The 26,308-nt window shown below is 38.2% G+C and overlaps 1 protein-coding gene across 1 annotated transcript in view; it reads right to left on the reverse strand.

The window, feature by feature from the left end:
• Positions 1-22,446, reverse strand: part of ERICH3 (glutamate rich 3) — a 91,426-nt gene extending 68,980 nt beyond the window's left edge. The window contains 7 exon segments of the mRNA XM_024734562.1: positions 2,645-2,770; positions 5,219-5,312; positions 6,102-6,162; positions 10,208-10,411; positions 18,079-18,208; positions 19,121-19,204; positions 22,417-22,446. Coding sequence (XP_024590330.1) covers positions 2,645-2,770; positions 5,219-5,312; positions 6,102-6,162; positions 10,208-10,411; positions 18,079-18,208; positions 19,121-19,204; positions 22,417-22,446 — 729 coding nt within the window.
• Between the last annotated feature and the right edge of the window lie 3,862 nt (positions 22,447-26,308).

The following is a 26,308-nucleotide window of genomic DNA, read 5'->3' on the forward strand; positions in this document are numbered from 1 at the left end:
ATTCAACAATCTCATGTTCATTGCAGCAGGTTTCACAATAGCCAACACATGGAAGCAAGCTAAAGGTCCACCGACGGATGAATGGATAAAGAAGATGTGGTACATATATACAATGGGATATTATTCAGCCTTTAGATTTTGTTTAAAAAATGGAAAATACATGTAATGCTGATAAAAGTAGGATGCAGAACTGCACAGAAACACCATTTTTTTGGTCAAGCTCACATTACGTGCGTATCTGTGTGCTGGGAAGGTGCTCCGCGTGCATCATCTCTTCTTGAACAATTCCAACTGCTAAGCAGTCTCATTTTACAAATGAAGAAACTGAAGCAGAGGGTCGTGAACTTGCCCCAGGTCATACATCTAGTCAGTGGTGGAACTGTAATTTGAATCTTGGTCTATCTGACACTAACTTCCTGTTTGGCTTTTTTTTTTTTTTCATAAAAACCTCCCAGTAGTCATCTTATTGAACCATTCTGCAGCTTGAGATCCCCCCCTGGCTTCCAGGACACCACTCTATCAGGTTTTCCCACTGTTTGAAGGTTCTTATCTAGCCCATGTTGTTCTTCCCAATTTCCTGCAACGCACACACCACGAAGCTAGAAACCTCAGAGTGGCCCTGGGTGTCTTCTTCCCTGTTCCTCATCCAGGCAGTGTCGGTCTCTCTCCCTGTTCCAGATCCCTGTGGGCAGCAGCATTGCCCCAGTATGTCCACTACTGCTGTTAGCCCACACCCTCTGGCAACAGCTTCCTAGCTGACCTCCCACCTCCAATCTTTTCCAGCTCATTAATCCATCTTCCACATTTTTAGCAACGTCATCTTTCTAAAACAGCTCTGCTCATTTATTTCACTCCATGCTGAAAAATGTTTCATCGCTTCAATACCTACACCGCAAACCTAGCTGGGAATTGAAGGCCTCCAGAAACAGGGCCCCAACTTATTGGAGAGTGTCACTTCCTGCCAGTCTTTCAACCAACTCACAGTGTAGTCTGGCCTCAGTGAGCTTTCCTTTCCATCCACAATGTCCCCTCACACCTCTGTAACTTCACACCTGCTGTCTTCACTCTCTGGAATGCCTTGCTTATCTTTTCATGTCAAGTTTCATTGAGTCCTCCAGGTTCAGTTCAAAAAGCAGGACCTCTGTTCAGCTTCCTCTGACTCTCACAGAGGCAAGTCATCATTCCCTTCTTTTCTGAGCTCAGTCTATTTGTTCCTCTCTTCTAGCATTTGATCACTTTCTACAGCATTTTTTAAAAAATTATATCTCACAGCTACATCACATAGCCCCATACTGGTACATGGTAAGCTTGCAGTTAATGTTTATCGCATGAATGAATATGTGAATGGTAATACAACAACATTAGTAAACAGCATCAGCATAAACTAAATGTGAGACAAATGTAACAATTTAGAAATATTTTATTTTTAAATTATATTAATATATTATATATTATATAAAATTATATATTACACATTAACATTTATCTAAGCTATTTATTCCAAACTTTAAGAATACACAAAGACTCTTTAATAACAGCACATTTAACAGTTATGATGTGTGCATTACAGGAAATTTTGGAAAACGAAAGTTCAAGAATCAAGGCTAAGACAGAACTTGGTGCCTACTGATTAAGTTTGAAATTATGTATAATTAATTTTACGCTGTACTATTTTTTCAACATTAGTTGTAGGATCCCAACTAATACTTTTATAAAGAAGTGAATTTGGGAGCCATAAACAATGATTCTATGTAATTCATGCACATGACATAAATCACAAAATGAATTCCTAAATGAACAAATCATATACATCCAAAGAGAGCACAACACTTGCTCAATTTAATAGTAGCATAATAATAAATATTTTGAGTGGCACTACACTTAGTATTGGTTTACTGATGATTCTACAGTTGGTCATAAATGTTTAGTGCACCCACAGGTCAATGGTTTTATGAGCCAAGTTTTCTGATTTACAGCTACTTGGTCAAGCCGAGAAGTGACATGCTTTTTCACAGACATTAAAATGGTATTGATGCTTGAAACTACAAGTTCCATGGAGCGAGGCTAAAATAATTTATCGAGTTAGCTAGATATCCTTCTAAAAATGCCATGTCAGACTGAAAAAAAAGTTGTTGATACTTGGGTTGTGAATCTGTGCTGACCAACGTGGCCTAAAGTAGGAGGGACAGCAGATGTTTCAATGCCTGCTCCTTGAAATTTAGCATACGGCTGAGCTTCGGAGCCTTCAAAGAATAACAAATCCGAAATAATTCATGGCAGTGGAATTACTGATATTTAAACAGATGTCACTTTTTTTTTTAGCAAATGGAAATTGAGGTACAGATGGTGAGGGCTGGTATGTTTTAAAGTAGCCATTACGGATTAAAACTCTACATTTGTTAAATTAAATATCACAAAATATACAATGATGTCCATATTTTTCCCTAACTGAAATGAAGAAATGCTTACTTCAGTGTCTTGTCTCCTCACTACCTAGAGAGATATAGAGTATTTCTCAGGTCACCTTGTTCCATTCCTTTTTAATGAAATATAGGAAGAATTCCCCTGCTTCTGGGTACAGAAAGTATTATTAATTATCATATTAATAAATATCAGTTGTAAAGAAAATAGTTAATACTTGTACCTCCATATCAAGAACCTTATGGAAAATAGCCTGGGCTAAGCACTCCCGGATATATTTTTGGTGATCCCTCTTCATGATATTTAGCTTGTATTCCTTTTCAGAAAGTATCCTCCCATTTCTTGTGATCTGTCATGAATAAATAAAACATATATAGAAATACAAAGCAGAAAATGTATTGTTAGTTCCCTAAGAGAGAGAGATGGACCGTCAGTTGATCAGACAGAGAAGGAAGCAGCGTCTTTTAAGGCTAATGAGGTGTAGTGCTATGGCTGATACATTTTCACTTTTAATGAATGTTTCATAAGGAAAAGAAGAGAAAGGCAGTCTCATATACCCATCATTGTGAAAACACATACAGGTGGTGCACTTGACGTTTAAAACAAGGTTTTCATTAGAGTAACAATTTTCCCTTAATGGAACCCAGGTGTTCTTTTCATTTTTTTTTTGAACACGTTGGGGAAGAAGGCGTGGGGTGCTACCTTGAAACAGTGAATAGGAGCAGTGATCACAGGACTGATGATCTCACAGGAAGTACTTTGAAGGGCAAAACATGTAAGCTACAGAGGAGCTCATCAATTTGTTTTTAAAATAATTGGTTTCATTACTTTGTTTTCACACTGCTTTTCTTTCACTCTCTAGCCCAGAATGTAATTTAATTTGCTGTGATTCAGATTATACAGTACTGCAGATATAAAGTATTTCAGATTGGTTTCAAGTGACATCACTGCAAGTCCCAGGAGTGATAGTTTCTGAATTTTATTTACTTGTTTTTCTTTTATTCCTCCCTATGGGCATATTTGTTCTATTTTTCTACATCTTCCCTAAACTGAGGATGTTATCCTTCCTGGAATGTTCATCATCCTTTTCACTTATTTAAACCCTGCTCTTCTTTCCATACCTAATTCAAGTCCACATATTTCTTAATTTTGATAACTAGTTTTTTAGTACTGTTGTTGCAACCTATTGGAGTATCGAGATCAGCTAGAGTTGTGCTACGAGAGATTGATTATTGATCATCTTTTTTATGAATGCATTTTCTAATGGAAGAAAGCAGTGTGGTTATAGAAAGTGTGCTTGGAATTACGAATAACTCAGTTATAGTCTTTGAAATGTGTTGTCCATGGGATATCATGTCATGACTATCCAACCAGGAAAAACTGTTGAGAACTTCCTGCACTGCCCCTCCCTTAGCAAGTAACTTGTCATTGATATTTCTCCTCTGGGAGTATCTAATCTCCCCAACTAGACTGGAAGCTCCTATAGGGCAGAAGTTCTTAAACTTGAGCCAGCATCTGAAGAATCACCTGGAAGACAAGTGGAAAAAGACTGATGGACCCCACCCCACAGTTTCTGACTCAGCAGATCTGGGCTGGGGCTCTAGAATTTGCATGTTCTAACAAGTTCCCAGGCGATGCTGAACACTCCTGATTCAGAGACTGTATCTGAACTGCTCTAGAGAAAGGGCTGCGTCCTTCCTGTTTGAGTTGCCATGCACATAATCAGTGTTCAATAAGTGCTTGTTAATGACGTTGATAAGTAAATACAAAGTCCTTCCCATTTATATATGAAGCTCACAGACTTTTATCTGAAGAAGTAGTGTTAATGCTACCCACAACAGTTACAACCACCATTTATTACACATCTCTAATTGCTACAACAATCTTGAGAGCGGGGTATCATTATCTTTATTATCGTCCTTCAACTGAAGAAGTTGGAGCTGAGAAAGTTAAGTGTTTTCCTGAACATTCTGTCTTGTAAATGGCAGAGCCAGGTTTCAGCCAGGTGTGTCTGATAACAAAGCCCCAGGAGACAAAAAGCAGGCTCTCTGAGAACTACCCAGACAGAGTGCCAAGCACATAAACAACAATTAGAAATGCAATGCATATCCTTTCAACACCATGGCAACAATAGTTAAGGAAACCCACAGTGTTTTAAGAAAGTAAACAGCTAAAATTGTTAGTCACACTTTCTATAACCACACCCCTTACTTTGAATGGAAAACTACAGTGTTTTTTAAAGGTTTTACATTATAGACATTTAGAGAACTGGAAATTTTCTGGAAATGATAGTTTTGAAGCTAGCGAAAGACACTAATGTATCAATAAACCATCATATGAAATGAAAGAGTTTTTAAAAATTTAAAGGAAAATTTTGAACTGTTCATGTCTTCCACACCATATCCTGTGATTATTAAAAACAATATTTTTTTTCTGAAGACAGTAAAGTCTTTTCTATCCTTACTCCCTAACAGTTCCTGGTTTATACAATATGTTCAATAAATATGGGTTGAATAAATGAGTGGGTAAATAAACAAATGACATATGCTCTTGAAAACTCATAGGGATTTTCCTCAATAATTTATAAGTTGCCTTAGCAGCCATCATGACCTCTCTTCCTATCTTTTGAAACACAGCCTCAAATAGATAAATCAGAGCTTTGGAAAGGAAGTAATTTTTCTAAAATGAGGGAAGGGAAAAGATGTCACCGATAAGCTCAAAGAGGAAACCAGAAAAGATAGGGAATTATTGGATTTAATGAAACAAGAGGGCAGGTAGAAATGAGACCAAATCTTACCAGCCCTGATCTCAAGAGATGCCGCCTTATCCTTGTATTGTTAAAATATCCAGCCAGGTGTTTATCTGTAAGACTATTATATGCTGCAAGTAATCTGGAACAGAAAAATGAAACCATTAAGGTTTTATGAAGTGTTGCTTGATAACCAAGGCAATTCTTGACTCTCATCCCCAAACTGTGCATAGTCATTCATTCATCCAGCCAGCCAGTCATTTACGTATGTGTTTAAAAAACAAGTATTGAGCACCTACTGTTTTCTAGGTTTGATGATAAGGACTGAGAGACAGCCCTGATGCTGTTTTATCCCACAGACAAGTATGGAAATCAGACATGAACAATTAAGTTGGTTATGAAAAATCCAATAATAGAAACATGCAAAAAATCGTGGGGACACAGAGAAGGAGGCCACCAACTCCAGTTGTCAAGAAAGTCTTCATGGAGGAAGCCTGATGGAAAAGCAGGGGCTACCTCAAAGGACCCTTCAGCTTCTGGTTACACACCCTAAATTCTAGTCACTCAAACTTCCTTGCGCTCCCTAAACATATTCTCCCCTGTCTTCAGGACACGTTGTACAGTCCCACTAATTGGAAGTCCTTTCCCTCAGCAGATATTAGCTAATGGAGAACATCTGTGATGCACAAGCATCTCTTCTCCCAAGAAACATCCCCTGATACAAACTGGGTGTGCTGTGTTACCCTCCCCTCTGTTCCTCTAAGACCTTGAGTTCCATTACACATCCACGATATATTACTGCTTATTTCTTAGTCTACTCCTGTTGGTTTGCAAACTGGCACACACACACAGAGGACAAGGGAAGAGTGAAAAAAAAAAGGCAGCCACTCCAGATTGGTAAGTGGCAGGATTAATAAGCAAAGGAACTTACTTAAGAGGCTTGTCTTGGGCAGCTGCAAGATGAGTTGCTCTCCGCACCTGCCCATCAGAATCTTAAAAGTTTATATAGAGGCCTTAACTGGGTTCAATCACGTACAAGGTCCCGATGACCTCCACAACATATTGCTCTCTTAAGTCTGCAGCCTTGAAAATGGTCCCCACTGTGGGAATGGCGGGCAGAACATATGCATTCCAAGGACAGGGGAGAGGGTAAGGAGCCTCTGATTGCCCAAGTCCGGCTTGAGGCGGTCATATCCTTTCAATGACCTCCTCCAATACCTCTGCTAGATTTGAAGGCCAGGATGGCGCATTATTTTCCGCATCCTTACTTATTTATTATGTACCTGAATAACGATGTGTTCAACACATGAAGATACAATTTTGTTTGGGACTCATTCTTACTGGTATAAATTTCAAACTAAGCTTCAGCTCAGCGTTTAGAAGTGTTAACTTCCACATATATACACAGGCAATTTCATTAATTCCACATCCAGAACCAAAAAAATAAAGTTCATAGATTACTGCTGATTTTTACAGTCTTTCATTTAAAAGAGGACAAATTGGTTCCTTGGTTACATGGTCAATATAAGTCTATAAAGCAAAGTTTGAAACTACTTTTTCTAAGTTTTAAACTATCCCTCATTAATTATTATCTTAAGAAAGCAGGCACACATATACATATACATGTATGTATACATGTATGCATGCATGTGCATCCATATGTGTGTGTGTATATATATATATACACACACATACACATATAAATGTGAGTGTGTGTCTATAGAGAGACACAAAGAGACAGAGGGACAGAAAGAAAACATGCAAGCCTAAACATGGTCCTAACATAAAGTTGTCCTAAAACAAATGCACACCCTATTACCCGCCACAAAGATTTATAATCTATACATTTCATGAGCAGCTGATCCCTAACTTATTCTGAAACAAGAACAGGGACTCATAGAATCGAGTAAATATCATTAGCAACAATTTTATTTAGCTATTTGCACTGCCTTAATTACATGGAGATGGTATTGGTGACCTTTTCCTGTCTCTTTTCTCCTTAATGCCCATCTCAGGAAAGTTCCATGCTGTCAAATGGTAAGGAAAGTTTAATTTTGTCCACAAAAGAGACTGAAAAGCAGTTACAAAGCCCAGAAGCCAAGGTGCCACATGAGAGTTGCAGACCCACGAACAGCTGCAGAAACCATTATTTCACTGGGTTTACGTAAAAAGACAACCTGAGAGCTTCAGTAATGCACATACAAAACCAGCCCCGGATAATGCTTTGAAACCATCTTTTAAATGAACCGTCTTGGTGTCCTATAGTTCATCAAAGGTTTCCTGTCTCCAAAAGGTCAACGTTGTATCCCTTACCCTTTCTGAATCTCAGAATACCTTTTCAGCAACTCGTTTCAGAAAGGTGAGCAGGTGTCTCTCAGTCCTAACAATCATGATTCCACAGTTCACAGATTCTTAAGATAAATCATTAGACTGATATCATATATAGTCTTTTGTCTGTTTTTCAGGCTCACATTTTAAAAAATCAATAGTTTCGGAATAGCTATGAGTGCTAAAACCCTGATTAAATGTAGTAGGGTCAAAATGTTAAGATAACGTGGACCTCCACTTCCCTGTTGACTGTAAAATATCCCATTCTTTTAATTCAGACTTTGAAACACTTCTAATATTTAGGTCTTAATAACAAAGCTTAGCCAGCTTTGGCACTACCTCATTCTAATTCTGCTCTCTCAGGCTCCTATTGAATGAGTCTGTGTGTGTGATGCCCCTCCAGTCTTACTGACAAGTGGAATAGATCCAGGAGAGTTGAAATCTTTGCACACAATGATTTTCTCATCTCTTCCTGTTTAGGAAAGAATGAAGATCCCTGGTTGGGATGCCATTTTTAAAGCATCTTTTTCCATGACTATGAATAATAACCAGCTGGGTCTCCCCAGGCTCAGCCATTTCTTTTTCAGAAAATGCCTTAATTTTTTTAACTGAAACTTTAGACAAATGAATTGTTTGCTAACAAGAAACTATACTAAATTATATACAGGTTTAGTAAAATGGTTATTATGGACTGAATATATGTTTCCCCCCAAAATTCATAGGTTGAAACCCTGTCCCCCCCATGTGATGGTATTAGGAGATGGGGCCTTCAGGAGGTGACTAGGTCATGAGGCTAGAGCCCTCATGAATGGGATCAGCACCCTATAAAAGAGACTCCAGAAAGCTCCCATGTCCCTTCCACCATGTGAGGACACAGGAAGAAAATGGCCATCTGTGAACCAGGAAGCAAGTTCTCACCAGACACTGAATCTGCTGGTGCCTTGATCTTGAACTTACCAGCCTCCAGACCTGTACAAAATAAATTTCTGTGGTTTAAGCCACCCAGTTTATGGCATTCTGTATAGCAGCCTGAACAAACTGAAACAGCAGCTAATGCAAACATTTCCACAGTCTACATATAAATGTCAACCTCATTCTGACCATCAAGCTTCCTTCACAGGGAGAGAGTAATAACCCTGTGGCTCAGTCACAACCATGATCTGTCACAACCTTCCCACTCTGCTCCTCTTCAAGGGTGCTTGGTATGGGTTTGCAGCCTCCCTTTGCATGTACTCAATTACAAGGGCTTTACTGACCCAGCCACACTTTGATTTAGTAGAGCTCTTCTCATCTTTCTGCCTTTCCTCTCCACTCACTGCTACTGTTTCTCCTCACCACGCACATTTCTTCCTTGCACTCAGCACAACCCTGGGCCAGATGAGGTCGCCTCACCTGGGCTTTGGGTTGTGTTGCACCTTGAGTATTCTACTCCCCTTGTAAGTTACTGCCTGCATCTGTTGCCAAAGCTGGACTTCGTGGTCATGCTGCCTCAGTCCTGTGATCCTCTCCTGTTCCAATCCACAATATCAACAACCACATTGGTCACAGCGACCACCCGGCCACTGTGACCACATCACTCAAAAGCCATGCTGTTCACACAAAGGCCCATAACTAACTGGCCAGACCAGCCCGACTCGCTGGCTTCTTTATATGATGGACAAGACTATTTACCAACCCCTGTTCACTGGGTAGAGAAAGACCTCCTTTCCGGTTCAATGCGCTGGAAAACACTGTCCCCCAGGAAACAAAGCAACCCTATCTCTATAATGGTTACCATTTCCCCCACTTCAATCCACACCTCCCTGTCCCTGCAGTGCCTGAGTATTAAGGAGCAGCTGCTGAGTCACTGGGAGAGCCGCCTTCCCAGCTATAGCCTTTCAACGCTTGACCCCTGAACCCCTGCCGCCCACCATGTAGATCACGTAATTGGGGCTCTGAACTAATAAGGTCAATTCCTATCAAGCCCTCCATTTGCCCCCAAAGAGAGAAAGAGTATTCCATAGAAACCCAGACTAACAGGAAAGGCACTATCATATTAATCAGAAAACATTTATTGTGTACTATTCTCAAAGCATTCTGTACAGCACCAGGGATCCAGAGATGGCACAGACACTACATTGACAGTACTTCCAATTCAGTGGGGAGGTATGCATGCACATACAGTGTGTGTGTGTGTGTGTGTGTGTGTGTACTTGATTTCTTCCTGTGTCATAGGTTAATTCTTTCACAAATAGTTACTGAGTGTCCCCATGTCAGACACCGTGCCTTCAGCTGGGGAAGGAGTATAGTATCTCTATCCCATTCTGCAGATTACAAAGCTCTTCCACATACATAGTCTCATTCATTTGCTTTCAGGCCTCTGGAATGTGAGTAATATCTAACTGTCACAGCTCTTCCATCTTCCTAAGATGGAAAAGCTCCAAAACAAGATTATTGCTCAACATGAGTGAGTCCAAGGAAAACATGCTGAGGGTAAGGTTTCCTGGACCATACTGATAGAAGAATTTCTTGAACCCCAACCTTCTCTCCCAGCATGCTGGGCCCCACACTGTCTACTTCTGTGGAGGGAGAGGGATGTAGTGGTCAAGACTCCAGCTCCAGTCCAACCCTGGCTCCACCATTACTGGCTCCATAACCGGGAGCATGTGACTTAACCTCCCTGTCTATGCCTCGATTGTTCTGCCTTCCACAAGACACTTGAACACTCACACAATTCAGCCAAGTTCTTTGCCACTTTACAACAAGGATCACCTTTCCTCCAGTTTCCAATAACATATTCCTCATTTCTGTCTGAGACTCCATCAGAATGGCCTTTACCATCCATATTTCTACTAATGTTCTGTACATGATGTGCTGTGTGAGAAGATGGATGCTTCCTTTCCAGCTCCCTTTTCAGAATCACCTTACAAGTCCCTTCAGGAGAAAATATTTTCAAACCATATATCTGATAAGTTGTTAATATCCAAAATATATAAAGAATTCATACAACTCAATAGCAAAAACCCAAATAATCAGATTAGAAAATGGGTAGATCTGAATAGATATTTTTCCAAAGAAAGCATACAAATGGTCAACAGGTGCATGAAAAGGTGTTCATCATCATTAGCCATCAGGAAGATGTAAATCAAAACCACAATGAAATATTACCTCACACCTGTTAGGATGATTATTATCAAAAAGACAAGAGATAACATGTTTTGCCAAGGATGTGGAGTGAAGGAAATCCTTAGGCACCATTGGTGGGAATTTAAATTGGTGTAGCCACTATGGAAAACAGTATGGAGGTTTCTCAAAAAATTAAAAATGGAACTCCCATATGATCCAGCAACCCACTTCTGAGTACATATATATAGGAAATAAAAGTACTATCTCAGAAAGGTATTTGCACCCCCATGTTCATTGCAGCATTACTCACAATAATCAAGATATGGAAAAAACATAAGTATCCATCAACAGATAAATGGATAAAGAAAATGTGATACACACACATACACACACACACATATACACTTGAATATTATTCAGCCATAAAAAAATAAAGAAATCCTGCCATTTGTGACATGAACAGAACTTGAAGGCATTCTGCTAAGTAAAATAAGTCAGATTGTGAAAGACAAACACTGTATGATCTTACTTATATGTGGAATCTAAAAGATCCAAACATATAAACACAACAGAATGGTGGCTGCTAGGGGCTCAAGGGTGGGAGAAATAGGGAGATGTTGATCAAAGGGTACAAACTTCTGATTATAAGATGAATAAGTTCTGGGAATCTAATGTACAGCATGGTGACTTCAGTTAACAACACTGTATTGCACACTTGAATGCTGCTAAGAACGTAGATCTTAAATGATCTCACCACAAAAAGAAATGGTAATTATTTGAGGCTGTGGTAGCATTTACTAAACTTACTGTGAAAATCATTTTGCAATATATATGTGTATCAAATCATTACATTGTACACCTTAAACTTACACAATGTTATATGTCAATTATATCTCAATAAAGCTGGAGAAAAAAGGTTTTGCATCTCACAACTTTTCCAGCTTCTACCTATTACCAGTTCCAAAGCTGCTTCCACACTTCTAGGTATTTGTTATGGCAGCACCCCACTTCTTGGTACCAATTTATATCTTAGTCTATTCAGGCTTTGTAACAGAAAGGCTTAAACAACAGACGTTCATTTCTCACAGTTCTGGAAGCTGGAAGTCCGAGATCAGGGGGACAGCATGGTCAGATCCTTGTTGAAGGCCCTCTTCCTGGTGTACAGATGGCCACATCTTCTCATTTGTTCACATGGCAGAGAGAAAGAGAGAGGCAAGCTCTCTGATGTCTCCTCTTATAAGGGCACTAATCCCATCACAAGGGCTCCATCCTCATGACCTATTTACCCAAAGCCCCATTTCCAAATAGCATCATATTGGGGATTGTGAATTCAACATATGAATTTGAGGAGTATACAAACATGAGATCATAACAGAAGGCATAACTGTCTCCATTTTGTAGATGAGGAAAACAAGACTTAGGTTAAGTCACTTGCCAAAGATTATGTAACCTAAATCTTGTTCCTGATAACATACACCAAATCACAGTGAAACACACTTATAAGGGCTTGCTAAGGTGGGGACCAGGATGCTAGGTATAATAATGGAAAATTGTGAATCATTAAATATTCACAGAGATATAATTCCACCAATTTCTAGTACAGAGATAAGAAAACTTTAAATAAAAATTCTTCAGATGAAAATTAGCAAATACATACCTGTCATTTATAATTAGCCATATCATTAGCATAAAAACAATGTACTGAAATCTTTAAATCATCTTACTCTCTTAAATATATGTATTTCTGCAATCTACTTTATACTACAAATTACCTGGTACACTTGTTCAGAGAGAACATATAGAATGTTTTTAACACAACCAGTTTTATTTAGCTCAAATTCTTGTGACTTAGCCCATCTGAATTAATGAAATTTGTATTCATTTATTATTGCTCTGTACAAAACTATCACACGCTAGTAGCTTGGAAACAACACAAATTTATTATAGTTCTGGATGTCAGAAGTCTCCTACAGGTCTCACTAGGTTAAAATTAAGGGGTCGGCAAGGCTGCATTCCTTCTGGAGGCTCTGAGAGAGGATTCTTTTTCTTTCCTTTTCCACATTCTAGAGGCTGCCCACATTCCCTGCCTACATTCCTTGGCTCCTGGACCCCTTCCATTGCCAAAGCCAGTCAAGAATTTCTCATGATGCCATCTCTCTGATTCTGGTTCCTCTACCTCCCTCTTTCCCATTTAGGGACATTTGTGCTTACTTACATTGGGTCCACCCAGATTAATCCAGAATAATCTTATTTTAAGATCAGCTGCTAAGCAACCTTAATTCCATCTGCAACCTTAATCCCTCCCTTGCCATGTAAAGTAACATATTCACATGTCCTGAGGATTAACACATGGACATCATTTAGAGGCCATTATCCTGCCTACCACAAGGTCTTTCTATATCCAAATGTCAGGAAGCAGAAACACTGGACACTGAATGTGATGGCGTTTGGGCTATGATGTATATTGTCCAGTGATTTATCATGCCAATGATCCCCACTTTCAAAAAATACACTTCCCAGGTGGAAGAAGGCAGTTCTTGGAGCCACACCAGGATGTACATAACAAGCTGGGACCTACTTTGCTGATCTAATTTTGATATGCCACATGTAAGCACTAAGACAAAAGAACAAGAGGTACACCAAGGAGCATTTCAAACAATTTACATTTTTTTTCTCATAAGGATAATAATAGAGAAATAACTTGCTTTAGGTGAATCTAATTTGTGAAAAGACAGATTATCCCATAGGACATAATTATATTCATGTCAAACACCATCTATTCAGCACTTAACACATTTCATTAAATTCAAATAATTATTATATAGAACACTAAGAAAGAAGAAAGTTTTACCAATTATACTATGACATACCATTGACTGTAACCTGCAAATGATTTTAGTAATGTGAAACGTGAAAAAAAAATCATTTAGTATTAATGAAATAGATTTCCACGCTTGTTTACTACTACACATATTTAGACACACCTGGGAAAGAGAAAAAAGAAGGGATATAGAAGAATATGGAAGGGTCCCCACAATTAAAAGCCTCAAAATGAGGTTAGAGAAAAGGATTTTATGCATAAAACAATTAGAAAGCATATAAAAGTATATTTAAAAAGCACTCACAGTGGTTTTTTGGAGCTTGCCTATACTGGCTCTCATAAGACAATTGTTAAAATGTTCAGGAATTTTGCAAGCCATTGTCAGCTTGAAATTGGCCAGCTTGGGAGTATTTACACCACAGAAATTGGAAAACACTACAAATCAGGGCTCTTTTTTCTTTCTGAAAAGCCAGTTCACCAGCACACCAATGACTAAATTTAAAAATAAGTGGCAAGATATATCACATGGGATAAATAAAATGATTCATTATATGAGCCAACATGTATGCTTTACATCCTTTTAATCCAGAAATTCATCTTTTGTATGTAGTATTTGACCAAAGGGGCTCATATTCTTATTCAACTGTTTCCTATCCCTAATAAAAAAAAAAAACATAAGGACTCCCACAAATACACTGACATTTTTCAGCAGCATTTTAAGAAATGTTATGCAAGATATCTCTTTACATGGCCACAAATGGAAAGGTTCAACTCACCTACCAATCTGGAAAAACTGATTACACTATTTTATGCTTAACAGAATCAAGTGAGACTTAGGTGAATGAGCACAGTTTTATTACTAAGGATGAGAAGCCTAATGAAGAGGTGCTTTGCATTTCAGAGGTTACGAAATCTGCAATTTGTAGAGTTTGATAGTGTCCAAGGAGGGTCTATATCAAATTTCCACTGCTAAGGCAGGCTTCCAGGCAGATAAAATGTTTCTGCAACTCACATATTAAGTGCTTGTACAGGGAAAGCAAGTTAAACAAATCACAGGATACTGTGGCTTGATTGCTTTCATGTTACAGTTCATGAGGAATGGAGCTCCATCCACCAACCCAAACACCTCTCTTACTGTCCATCAGAAAAGATTTGCAAGAATCCACCGAATTCCCTCTCTACGAAGAAACTCAAGCCACCCAAGTTGAAGATTTTGAATCTCAGTAAGAGTCTTAGCAAAGAAGTTAAGAAAATCTAAATTGAAACAACTTCCTCAAATAAAATATCTGAAAGCAACACTAATAACCAGAAAAGCTTTTTATCATTAAAAACTGCATGTCTGTTATTTAAGAGTGAGAAAATTTAAGAAATATGTGACCAGACACCTCAACTCTTAAGAGGCGCAATGATTTTCCTGTAACTATTTAAGGCAAATAAATCTCTAATACTTCCTGCCCAAAGTAAAAGAAAAGGATGAGATTTAGAGCCAGAAGGCTTGAGGTCAAATTCTAACTCTACCCCTTAAAAGATGCCTGACCCTGGAGAATTCAATCTTCTTCTCTTTACAATTATTATCACCATGAAGTAAAATGCTGTGACTGCTTCCTGAAGTGGATGATCTATGTTTCCTGGCCTGGAAATAGATTTACCTGGAGCTATTACATCATTGGATTATAGAAATTCATATGTGAAAAGGTCTAGTCAACTCCCTCATTTTATATTCAGGAAACTGAGGTTCTAGAAGTAGGCATGATTCATCAGTAAACTCAGATCAAAGTCCTCAAAAAGAAAATGCAGAATGTCACAGGAGTTCCCATAAAATTGTCCCTATCCCTTTCCTAGGGTCCTTGTCTTGCTACCTTCCACCAGAATTTCTTTCACCCATGTTTAATCACTCCCTTTAGATCCATATAAGATTCTCTCCTGTATGCTTCTCTACAAGTTGTAGAATGGAGCCATGCCCACGGTAAACACTCAGCCAAAACTGGTTGAATGAATGATTAATCAGTTAATAAAAACAAAATATATTGGTCCAATTCCTTGACCTATAACCTTTTTAAAAAAAATCCCTGTATAAGAATCACATTTCTTCTGCTTCAGGATAATAACTGAAAATAATCTATAACAAAACAGACCCAAAAGCATGCTTTACATATTTGGACTTTTTTTTCAATGCAGAATGCTCAGTGTGGATGAGCACACATTGCTGACAATGTTAGTTTTGTTGTTTTGGTTTTGTCAAATAAGTGCCTTTGCAGTGTGCTACAAAATTGCATTAGAAGAAAAAGTTCCCAGGGAGACAGGAAAAAAACCTTTTGAGGAAACTTGAAGAACGACCGATACAGAAGAGCAATTGACATAAGGGTCAATTATTTTCCAAGCCCTTATAAGAAAACTCTTTGCCAACTAAAGTTAAACCATGAAACTCTGCTGCCTGCCACTTTATAGAGGGTGACTGAACTGATATTGTATAAATGATTTTATATTACATTCTTCATTCTTTTTTATTTGCATCCTAACCTGCCATATCTCAGCAATTATGTTAAATATTGATTTACAATCTCTCAGTTTATTCTAACGATGCAGCCAGATGTGAACCATCATATTATTTTATTTATGCCTTTAATATGATGGTTTCGAGTGACCAGTAAAAACAAAACTGGCCTCCAAACTATGCTGACTGCTGGCAAGATAGTTTTCCAATGTTCAGAGATGAGGCAATAGGAAAACAGTGCATGGGGAATCAGCAGGCCTGAGACACACCAAGGTTGACTAGTTCCTTATAAGAACTGATTTGAGCCTCCAAGCTCTTCTCTGGAGACTTAAGAATTTTATATCTTTGAATAGCAACAACAACAAAAATTGTGGCCACTTAAAAAATATTCATTAATAGAAACATAATATCCAAATTAAGGGAGAGAATGAGGCTGTTTGGAGGAAAGGTGACCAGCAGGAAAGTTCCAGAAACAAACCATTTTTATCACTAGTATTTATTGATCATTTCCCTTTTTTGTAGTGTACCGTAAACTCTCTCTATAACATGCACTATGTATTTTAACTCTCAAAACCACCCTGCAAAGTACTGTTATCCTCCCTCTTCACAGAAGAGTAAACTGAGATGTAGAGTAGTTAGATAACTAGCTCACAACTAGTTAAAGGCAGATTCAGGATTCAAATGAGGGACCGCTCTGCTTTAATCACTAAACTGAACTATGTTCTATGAGGCACAACTGTCCAGTGGAGCTCAGCCCGGGGAACGAAAGGCATGTAGGGCATCAGATAAGTGAACAATCAGCCTGTAAAGGATGCTAAGAAGGTAGGACCATCACAGATGATGACTGAAAATTCTGGGAGGATATTTTGGCTCAGTAAAGGAAAATTGTTTAAAAATCAACAGAAGGGCCTGTAAGACGGTGTGCCCCATGCTCCTGGGACTGGATGGTTTTGTGACAGCAGTGAAGGGTTTTAAGCAGGGAAATGGTATGACCAGATTTTTTTTTTAAACATTTTTATTGGAGTATAATTGCTTTACAATGGTGTGTTAGTTTCTGCTGTATAACAAAGTGAATCAGCTATACGTATACATATATCCCCATATCCCCTCCCTCTTGTGTCTCCCTCCCACCCTCCCTATCCCACCCCTCTAGGTGGTCACAAAGCACCAAGATGATCTCCCTGTGCTAGGCGGCTACTTCCCACTAGCTATCTATTTTACCTTTGGTAGTGTATATATGTCCATGCCACTCTCTCACTTCGTCCCAACTTTCCCTTCCCCCCTCCCCGTGTACTCAAGTCCATTCTCTATGTTTGCATCTTTATTCCTGTCCTGCCCCTAGGTTCTTCAGAACCAATTTTTTTTTTTTTAGATTCCATATATATGTGTTAGCATACGGTATTTGTTTTTCTCTTTCTGACTTACTTCACCCTGTATGACAGACTCTAGGTCCATCCACCTCACTACAAATAACTCAATTTCATTCCTTTTTATGGCTGAGTAATATTCCGTTGTGTATATGTGTCACATCTTCTTTATCCATTCATCTGTCGATGGACACTTAGGTGGCTTCCATGTCCTGGCTATTGTAAATAGTGCTTAGGCAAAATATCACCAAGTAGTACCAATACTGCCACTCCTTGATGTCACAGCTGATTACATTTGGGAAGCCTCTTTTTTCCCTTCTCATAATCTAATCTGACAATTTCTATGGCAACTCTCATTCGAATTACTTGTAAACAAAATTCAAATTCACTAAAAGAATATTGAACTTTGATTCTATGTGCTTCTGGATGCCCATATTTTCCAAAGCTAGTTTTATGCTCATATTTAATATTCAGCCCTTCTGCTGGGTCAGTGATAATCATGGTAGACAGCTCTAGGTATGGGGCTGACCTGTCAGGGAATAATCAACAAACACCTATGGGCAGGTCCACAAGCAGCTGTGCACTTGGCAAAAAAGTGCTGTGTTTTCTAAATATACTTTTGATATATCACATGAGGGGAAAAACTAAAAGTGTACTGAAGAATTTCTATCACACTTCTGTTGCTTATGTCCACCAAAGTTTAAGTTAGTTTCACAAGGGCTGGTTCTTTTAAAAATGTCCTGCTGTTTCTAATCATTTTTGAGACCATGTTACCAGTGGGTTGTCCACTCACCCCACCCTCTGGAAACAGAGAGATAGTTTAAGTCTTCTATTGCTACTTTTACTCTATAAGTTTCAACAAGTTGTTTAATCACATTATCCTCAGTTTCTTCATCTGTAAAAGGGGGGAAATAATAGAGCTTCTATTAAAGATTAAATAAGACAAAGCCAGTAAAGCACCTAGTGCAGTGCATGGCATCATTCGCTACTGTAGTGTTTAGCAAAGTTTTATCCTTAAATGAACCATATATACATTTGCCTGTGCTCAGAAAGGGGTAAACACACCATGCTTTGCGATCACAGAGGAGGTACATCAAGACTTGAGAGTAGGGGGACAATTCAAAAAACCAGAAATGAAATGAAGTCTGAGCCAGTAGAAGGAAACATAATAAATGCCAGGCCATGTGAAGAGGGGGTGAGGGAACTTGACTGTTCTAGGAAAAGGGAATATATGCAAAGGCCCAGGGGTGAGAAAGCACCATGGTCCCAGTCTTTACCCTATACTCCTGCACACACACACACACACACACACACACACACACACACACACTTCCAGAATCCCCATATGAAGCATGGAGGATTCCACTGTGTTTCAAAGGCCAGAGGATAAAACTGAGAGGAGGGTGGTCAGCATGCCAGCTGCCAGACACGAAGGTGTTTCATACAATTATTTTATGCAACAAATACAGAGTGCTTATCAGGTAACAGGCCCCGGGCTGTTGTAAGGTTACAAAGTCCCTGCCCTCAAATTATTTAAAACCAAGAGGAAATACAGGCATACCTCAGAGATATTGTGGGTTTGGTTCCAGATCATCACAATAAGGCGACTATGGCAATAAAGCAAATATCATAATAAAGTGAGTTACATGAATTTTTTGCTTCCCTGGTGCATAAAGAAGTTATGTTTACAACATAATTGTAGTCTATTAAGTGTGCAATGGCATTATATTAAAAAAAGTAATACCTTAATTAAAAAATACTTTATTGCTAAAAAAATGTGCTAACCACAATCTGAGCCTTCAGTGAGTAATCTTTTTGCTAGCGGAGGGTCTTGCCTTGATGTTGACGTTGACGTTGATGTTGATGTTGATGTTGACTGCAGGGTGCTGGGTGCTGAAGGTTGATGGCTGTGGCAGTTTCTTAAAACAAGACAACAATGAAGTTTACATCAATTGACTCTTTCTTTCATGAACAATTTCTCTGCAGCATGTAATGCTGTTTGATAGCATTTTACTCAGAGACCTCCTTTCAGAATTGGAGTCAATCCCCTCAAACCTTGTCACTGCTTTATCAATTAAGTTTATGTAATATTCTAAATCCTTTACTGTCAACAATCTCCACAACACCTTCACCAGGAGTAGATTCAGTCTCAAGAAACCACTTTCTTTGCTCATCCATAAGATACAACTCAACCATTAAAATTTTACCATGAGAGTTCAGCAATTCAGTCACATCTTCAGGCCCCACTTCTAATTCTAGTTCTCTTACTATTTTCACCACACCTCCACTGAAGTCTTGAACCCCTCAAAGTCATCCATGAGGGTTGGAATCAACTTCTTCCAAACTTCTGTTAATGTTAATATTTTGACTCTTCCCATGAATCACAAATGTTATTAATGACATCTAGAATAGTGAATCCTATCAAATAATAAGAATCTTATTTCTTAAACATATTTCTTAAATAATTGACTTAAAAATTGAAATTACTCCTTGATCCATGGGCTGCAGAAAGGATATTGTGCTAGCAGGCATGAAAACAACATTAATCCCATCATACATCTCCATCAGAGCTCTTGGGTAACCAGGTGCATTCTCAATGAGCAGTTGTATTTTGAAAGGAATCTTTTTTTCTGAGCAGGAGGTCTCAACAGTGGGCTTAACATATTTAGTAAACCATGTTGTAAACAGATGTGCTGTCATCCAGGCTTTGTTGTTCCACTAACAGAACAGAGGCAGAGTAGATTTCACATAATTCTTAAGGGCCCTAGGATTCTCTGAATGGTAAATGAGCATTGGCTTCAGCTTAAAGTCACCAGATGCATTAGCTCCTAACAGGAGAGTCAGCCTGTCCTTTGAGGCTTTGAAGCCAGGCATTGACTTCTCCTCTCTAGCTATGAAAGTCCTAGATGGCATCTTCTCCCAATGTAAGGCTGTTTTGTCTACATTGAAAATCTGTTGTTTAGTGTAGCTAAAGTTTTCTGGTTTTGTTTTGTTCCTGGAAGTCAGTAGAAAAGCAGTTGTGTGTGGTTATATTAGTGCCAAGATACTTAATTTGCTGACATTATTTCAGAGAAAAAAATTGTATGTATTATATTTGTGGGAAGTTAAAATAATGCTTTGAGATTTTTATCAAATATGGAGAGTAGTTATTTATGAAAAACAAAGAAATGTCTATTTTTATCTCTTTGTTCCCAATTAATGTAGATAAATTTTAAAGTGCATTAAAGCAATGGTAAAGCAAGAAAAAAAAAAAAGGGTAACACCTTCATGAATTATCTTAGCTAGATCTTCTGGTTAACTTGCTGCAGCTTCTACAACAGCACTTGCTGCTTCACCTTGCACTTGTATGTTATAAAGATGACATCTTAAACCTCGTGAACCAAACTCTGCAGCTTCCTCACCTCTCTCAGCTTTCATAAAATTGAAGAGACTTAGGGCCTTGCTCTGGATTAGGCTTTGGCTTAAGGGAATGTCGTGGCTGGCTTGATCTTCTATCCAGATCACTGAAACTTTCTCCATATCAGTGATAAGCCTGTTTCACTTTCTTATCATACATGTGTCCACTGGAGTAGCAATTTTCATTTCCTTCAAGAACTTGTCCTTTGCATTCACAACTTGGCTGACTGTTTGGCACAAGAGGCTTAGCTTTCAGCCCACCTTGGGCTTTTGACTTACCCTTCTCACTAAGCTTAATCATTTCTAGCTTTTGATTTAAAGTGAGAGATGTATGACTCTTCTTTCACTTGAACACTCAGAGGTCATTGTAGGGTTATTAATTGGCCTAATTTCAATATTGTTGTGTCTCAGGGAATAGGGAGGTCCAAGGAGAGGGAGAGAGATAGGGGACCATCGGTCAGTAGAGCAGTCAGAATACATACAACATTTATCAATTAGGCTTGCCATCTTACAGGGCTGGTTCATGGAGCCCCAAAACAGTTACAGTGGTAACATCAGAGTTCACTGATCACAGATCATGATAACAAATACAATAATAAAAAAGTTTGAAATATTGCAAGAGTTACCAAAGTGTGATACAGAGACATGAAGTGAACAAATGCTGTTGGAAAAAATGGTGCCAATAAACTGCTCCATGGAGGGTTGCCACAAACCTTCAATCTGTAAAAAAAACACACTATCCTTGAAGCTCGATAAACTGAAGCCCAATAAAATGAGGTATGCCTGTAACGGCAGGATAGTCTGATGTGCTACAATCATAATGGTTTATCACGCCCAGCATGCATGAACTCATTTAATCTTCAAAACACTCTATGCATCAGATTTTTAATCCCATTTCAGAAACAAATGAACTATGCCCACACAGGATGGGTATCCCAGAAGAACTGAAATCTGAACTGGGTCTTGAATGACAAGTCAAGTGTTGAGGGAGGGAGTAAAATGTAAATGGGTGATGACAGGGGCAGAGGTGCCATCCAGACTCATGCTAAGAAGGGGGAAGATCATATACAAACTGTCCCAGAGAGACAGAGCACAAATTCCCAATACTCAAGTTGAAACTTGTTAATTATTTACCATAGAATTAGCACAACCAAAGAGAGTTGAGTTCTGTAGTATTATTAAATCTTCAATTAAATCAGTTACGTATTATATGTCAAATAGGCTTTCGTGGGTTGTCTTGGCTTAGAAATCTGATCACTATTGATACTTGACCTTGGAATATAATCTTGGATAGATGCAAAGAGCCCATTTAAAATAAAACAAAAACAAACAGCCACGAATGAGGGCAACACCAATAAAGCTACCACACATGTTGGGTGGGAAAGGGTAATATAATCAACCCCTTTAAAAATCTTTTCATTCCTCTAAAATATAATTCTTATGTGCAGTAGTAAGGTTTAAAACAGTAAGGACATCTGGTCAAAGGTTAAAGAGGTTGACTAAATTTTAAATGATCAATCATTAAAAAAGTACTCATAATATCTCACTAGTCCTTCTAGCATTTGTCAATGTCAAAGTAATAATGCAGTTTCCTGAGTTTGTCCTGAATTCTTGAATTAGATAAGAAAAGTAAGTTTTCTGGAGAAGTAAAAATGCTCTGGGTTAGAGTTTCCATTTTTATAAAAATTCTCAGTTGTCCAGATCATGGTTTCTTTAAAGGGGAAGCCTCATTTACGGGGTTATGAATAGGTGGATCAGTGCTCATTTTTACTGTAAAAATTCATGAATTTAAGAACAGGATGCTATTTAAAATAAATTAGTTTAATTGAACAAGAAAGTGATTTATGGTCTGGAAATACATTCCTAGTTTTCCCTTCCAATTAGTTTAGGTTATCTCTGCTTATTTTGAGCTGTATATTTATGTATTTTTGGTTGATGTACTTTGAGAATTAAATCTTAAGGATGTGTTAACTAATCTTATTATAGTAATCACTTCATAATATATACATATCTAAAATCATCACTATTGTACATCTTAAACTTACATGGCGTTATTTGTCAATTATATCTCAACAGGCTGGAAAAATAAAACTAGAGAAAGAAAAACAGACAAAAAAAGACAAGCAGCATATGCTTTGTGCAAAGATCAAAGTAAATACACATCAGCTGCCATTCACGGAGTCTCAAATATGTGCCAACAGTCCTGCAAAGGAGGTATTTATTTGCCCCATTTTTGAATGAGGAAAGTGAGACACAAAGAAATTCACTTCTTGAGTTCACATAAGGCATAACTGAGATTCGAACCTATGTATTTCTGACTCCAAAAGTATTCCTCTCTCTACTGTAGCATGCTTATCTCATATTTTTTAAATGAAACATTGAGTTTCCTTTTGGAATATCATTCCTTTTCACTTAGAAGAACAAAAAAAAAAAAAATAAGGACAATTTTCAGACAGTTCCAACCCTGCAGATACTTCAATCCCTTGCTCGTATCTCCTTTGCAATGCTCTAGCCTTCTGCCCACACTCTCCACTACACTTTCCTAATTTCCTTGGGTCCCATCTCCCAGCTTCCTTCTTGAGCCCCCTGGTTCCTGTCATAGGACTTTGGGATCTGCTTCCTGCTCCATGCTCTTGCATTTGGCCCTAAAACTTCAGACTTTTTCCCTCCCCTGAGTCAACAACCTCACTAAGGACTGGAACCTCAAACCCCTCTCCACAGACTGTAGCCTGAGATCAGCCTCACCCACTCCCTAAGCGTACATCCAATTCTGGAAGATTCCAGCCAAGGTCAAAGCTCTCCGTCTCAAGTTTGACTGAGGGGAAAGGAGGCTTTGTAAGAAAGAATTTAACAGTTATAACCTTATGTAAATGCCTGTGAATTGTGGTGAAAGAGTCATTTTCTGGCAGTTCAAGACAGAGATTCCAATTTCAAGGAGAAGAAATACTCAAACTCACTTTTGAAAAGGTTTAGGAGATGAACAGAAATAAATCTGAAATTAATTTCTGACTTAGAATTGAAGGCAAAGATCTTTCAGTTAAAAAAGAAAATCCTTGTGTGCACACTTGGTATTGTATCTGAGGTTCCAAAAAATGAGCAAGAGAAAGTAAGTGGAAGTTAAAGACAAAACCAAATGTGAGGTATCGACTTCTCAGGCCAGGCCAGCTTTTGCTTGGTTTTATAGCAAAACACATGCCTTGCCTGCTCCCAAGAGCTTGTCAGCTAAATAAACAAGCAACGTTATTGTCTCCTCTCACTTATTCAAAGTCACAACTGGCTACTATTGCCCTGGCAGTGATGATTGTAATTATAATACTATGTTTTTATAATACTAGAGAGTACTTTGTACTTTCCTTAAATGTGTCCAGATGTTTCTCCCCTCTTTCAAAACTCACCCCCCGAAATTTAATCTCTCTAGGATGCCTTGTCCAATTAATCCAACTCTACATCTAGCTCAGGACTTGGGTATGGCAGTTCTCCTACAGAAAGCTGGGCATACTCATGTATGTTGCATCTAAGCTACCAGTCACTAAGTTAGCACATTAACACTTACTATGTGCCAGGCCTTGTACTAAATGCTTTAAAGTATTTCATTCAATCCTCACAACAACCTACAAAGCAAACATATGTTCCACCAGGATGAAAAAAGCAAGAATCAGAGAGATGATACAGAATTTATGTAGGGTCACACAGCAGCTATGTAGCCAATCTGAACTCAGACTATCCACATCCAGAGCCAGACAGCTCATCACTAAAGCTCTGTGCTGGACACTGCTCACTGGCTACCAGAAGCCATTCCCAAACCCTTCTCCCTTGCCTATCGCCCACAGAAGTTAGGAAAGTCAAATCTATTCTTTCCCACTCTCTCTCTTGTAACTAGGCATGTTCATTGACGCAGTTCTGGGCAACAAGGTATAAAAAGTTCTGGAAAGTTCTGGAAATGTTCTCCTCCCAGATTTTGAAAAAAAATGTCATTTTTTGCATCCATCTTTTTCCTTTCTGTTTGGGATGGCTTTATAAAGCTACTGTGCATGGATCTAGGGTAGTCATCTTGGTACCATGAGGAAAAGACCCAAAAAATTATAGAGATAAGGATGCTGATATTACGATAAAATACAATTGCCTCCCTCCAGACTACTTGTGAAATAAATAATAAGTGTTGTTATGGTTTAAGCCACTATTCATTTGGTTTTCTGTTACTTGCCGTTGAACATATTCCTGACTGATACCTACTAATCACCCTGCTGCCCGAGGATGGCAAAACTCAATGAAGGTTAGTGACTTTTAAATCTTTTTTAAAAACTCACTATTCAGGCCTTTTCCAGAACTCAAATGAATTTCTGGAACAGAATACGTGCTGAATATGGTAGCTTACTGACTAGCATTTAGTAGGCACTCAGTAAATATTAATTGAATCGATGAGCAAACATACTCTTGGGACTTATCATAAATGATCACTAAAATAGGTGACATATGTCAGCAATTACTGAGCTAAGTCCTGGGGATACATGGAAGATGTAGAGGGGTGTGGTCTGCACCCTCAAAGAGTTTGTAGTTTATAAGGGAAATATGAAGACAACTGGAACGCTATGAGGGAAGGGCCCACATGGTACTTGTTGGTTAACTTTAAATCAGTAGTGTCTTAGAAACAGCTTTTTAAAAGAGTGGTGCTTTGTTAAAATAGGAATAATCACTTTAAAAATAGGAATAATGCACGGGAAAATGGAGAAGAAAGAAAATGACCAAAATGCTAACTAGGATTATTTATGGATGGTAGGATTTCAAGCAATTTTTACTTTCCTCTTTGAATTTTTCTGCTCCAAGTAGAAAATTTTCAAAAAACAGATAAGTACAAGGAGGAAAATTAAAAATCTCTTGTGTCACTAGTACCCAGATATTTGAGATCCCTTCTATTAATCTAATTTATAGCAGATTAGTTTTACTTGAATCCAAGCAACAGAAACAATATTATTATAAAAATCTTGGAGGAAGCTATGAAGAGAGACAACTTCTTAAGGTGAGAGCCACATAATATTCACAAATATGAAATATAATCCATAGCATATGGAGAATGCCAAATTAACTGCTACTATAAAACATTATGATTCAAGTCAATTTAAAATCCTTCGTTTTTAATGCTGTTTCATAACTTCTATGTGCAATTTATATTGTCTGTTTAGTTCCCTGCTGTGTCTTCCCTTGTTTCAATATTTTGCCCAAGAATTTTCATTAATTTATAAATATTTATTATTATTATAAGAAAATAATAACAGTCATGGAAAAATGGATCACCAGCTTAAAAGGTTCAGTTTTCTACCCCACGTAGTGTCAGACGGAGAGGTGGGAAGTAATTTGATTACTAATCAGACTTAACAAAAGAAAAGCTTAATACTTACCAGTAGAGATCATTGACTTACTGCCGTAATTATTTCTCCTCACTAGTCCTTTAATCACATTTTCCATTTGCTTTTATTTTTATCTACCTTTTTGAACCTCTGGCTTCCAATCTCCACTCCCTATGACCCTCATATTGTTAAATCGTTTATTCTCAGTGACCCTACACTTCTCTTAAAAACCATCTTCAGCTTTAGCAGGACCAAGTGGGGAAAAACAAGCATCAGGAGTTA

The sequence above is a fragment of the Neophocaena asiaeorientalis genome, unplaced genomic scaffold (genome assembly GCF_003031525.2).
Source record: "Neophocaena asiaeorientalis asiaeorientalis breed wild unplaced genomic scaffold, Neophocaena_asiaeorientalis_V1.1 scaffold15, whole genome shotgun sequence".
In the NCBI taxonomy this organism is placed as follows: domain Eukaryota; kingdom Metazoa; phylum Chordata; class Mammalia; order Artiodactyla; family Phocoenidae; genus Neophocaena; species Neophocaena asiaeorientalis.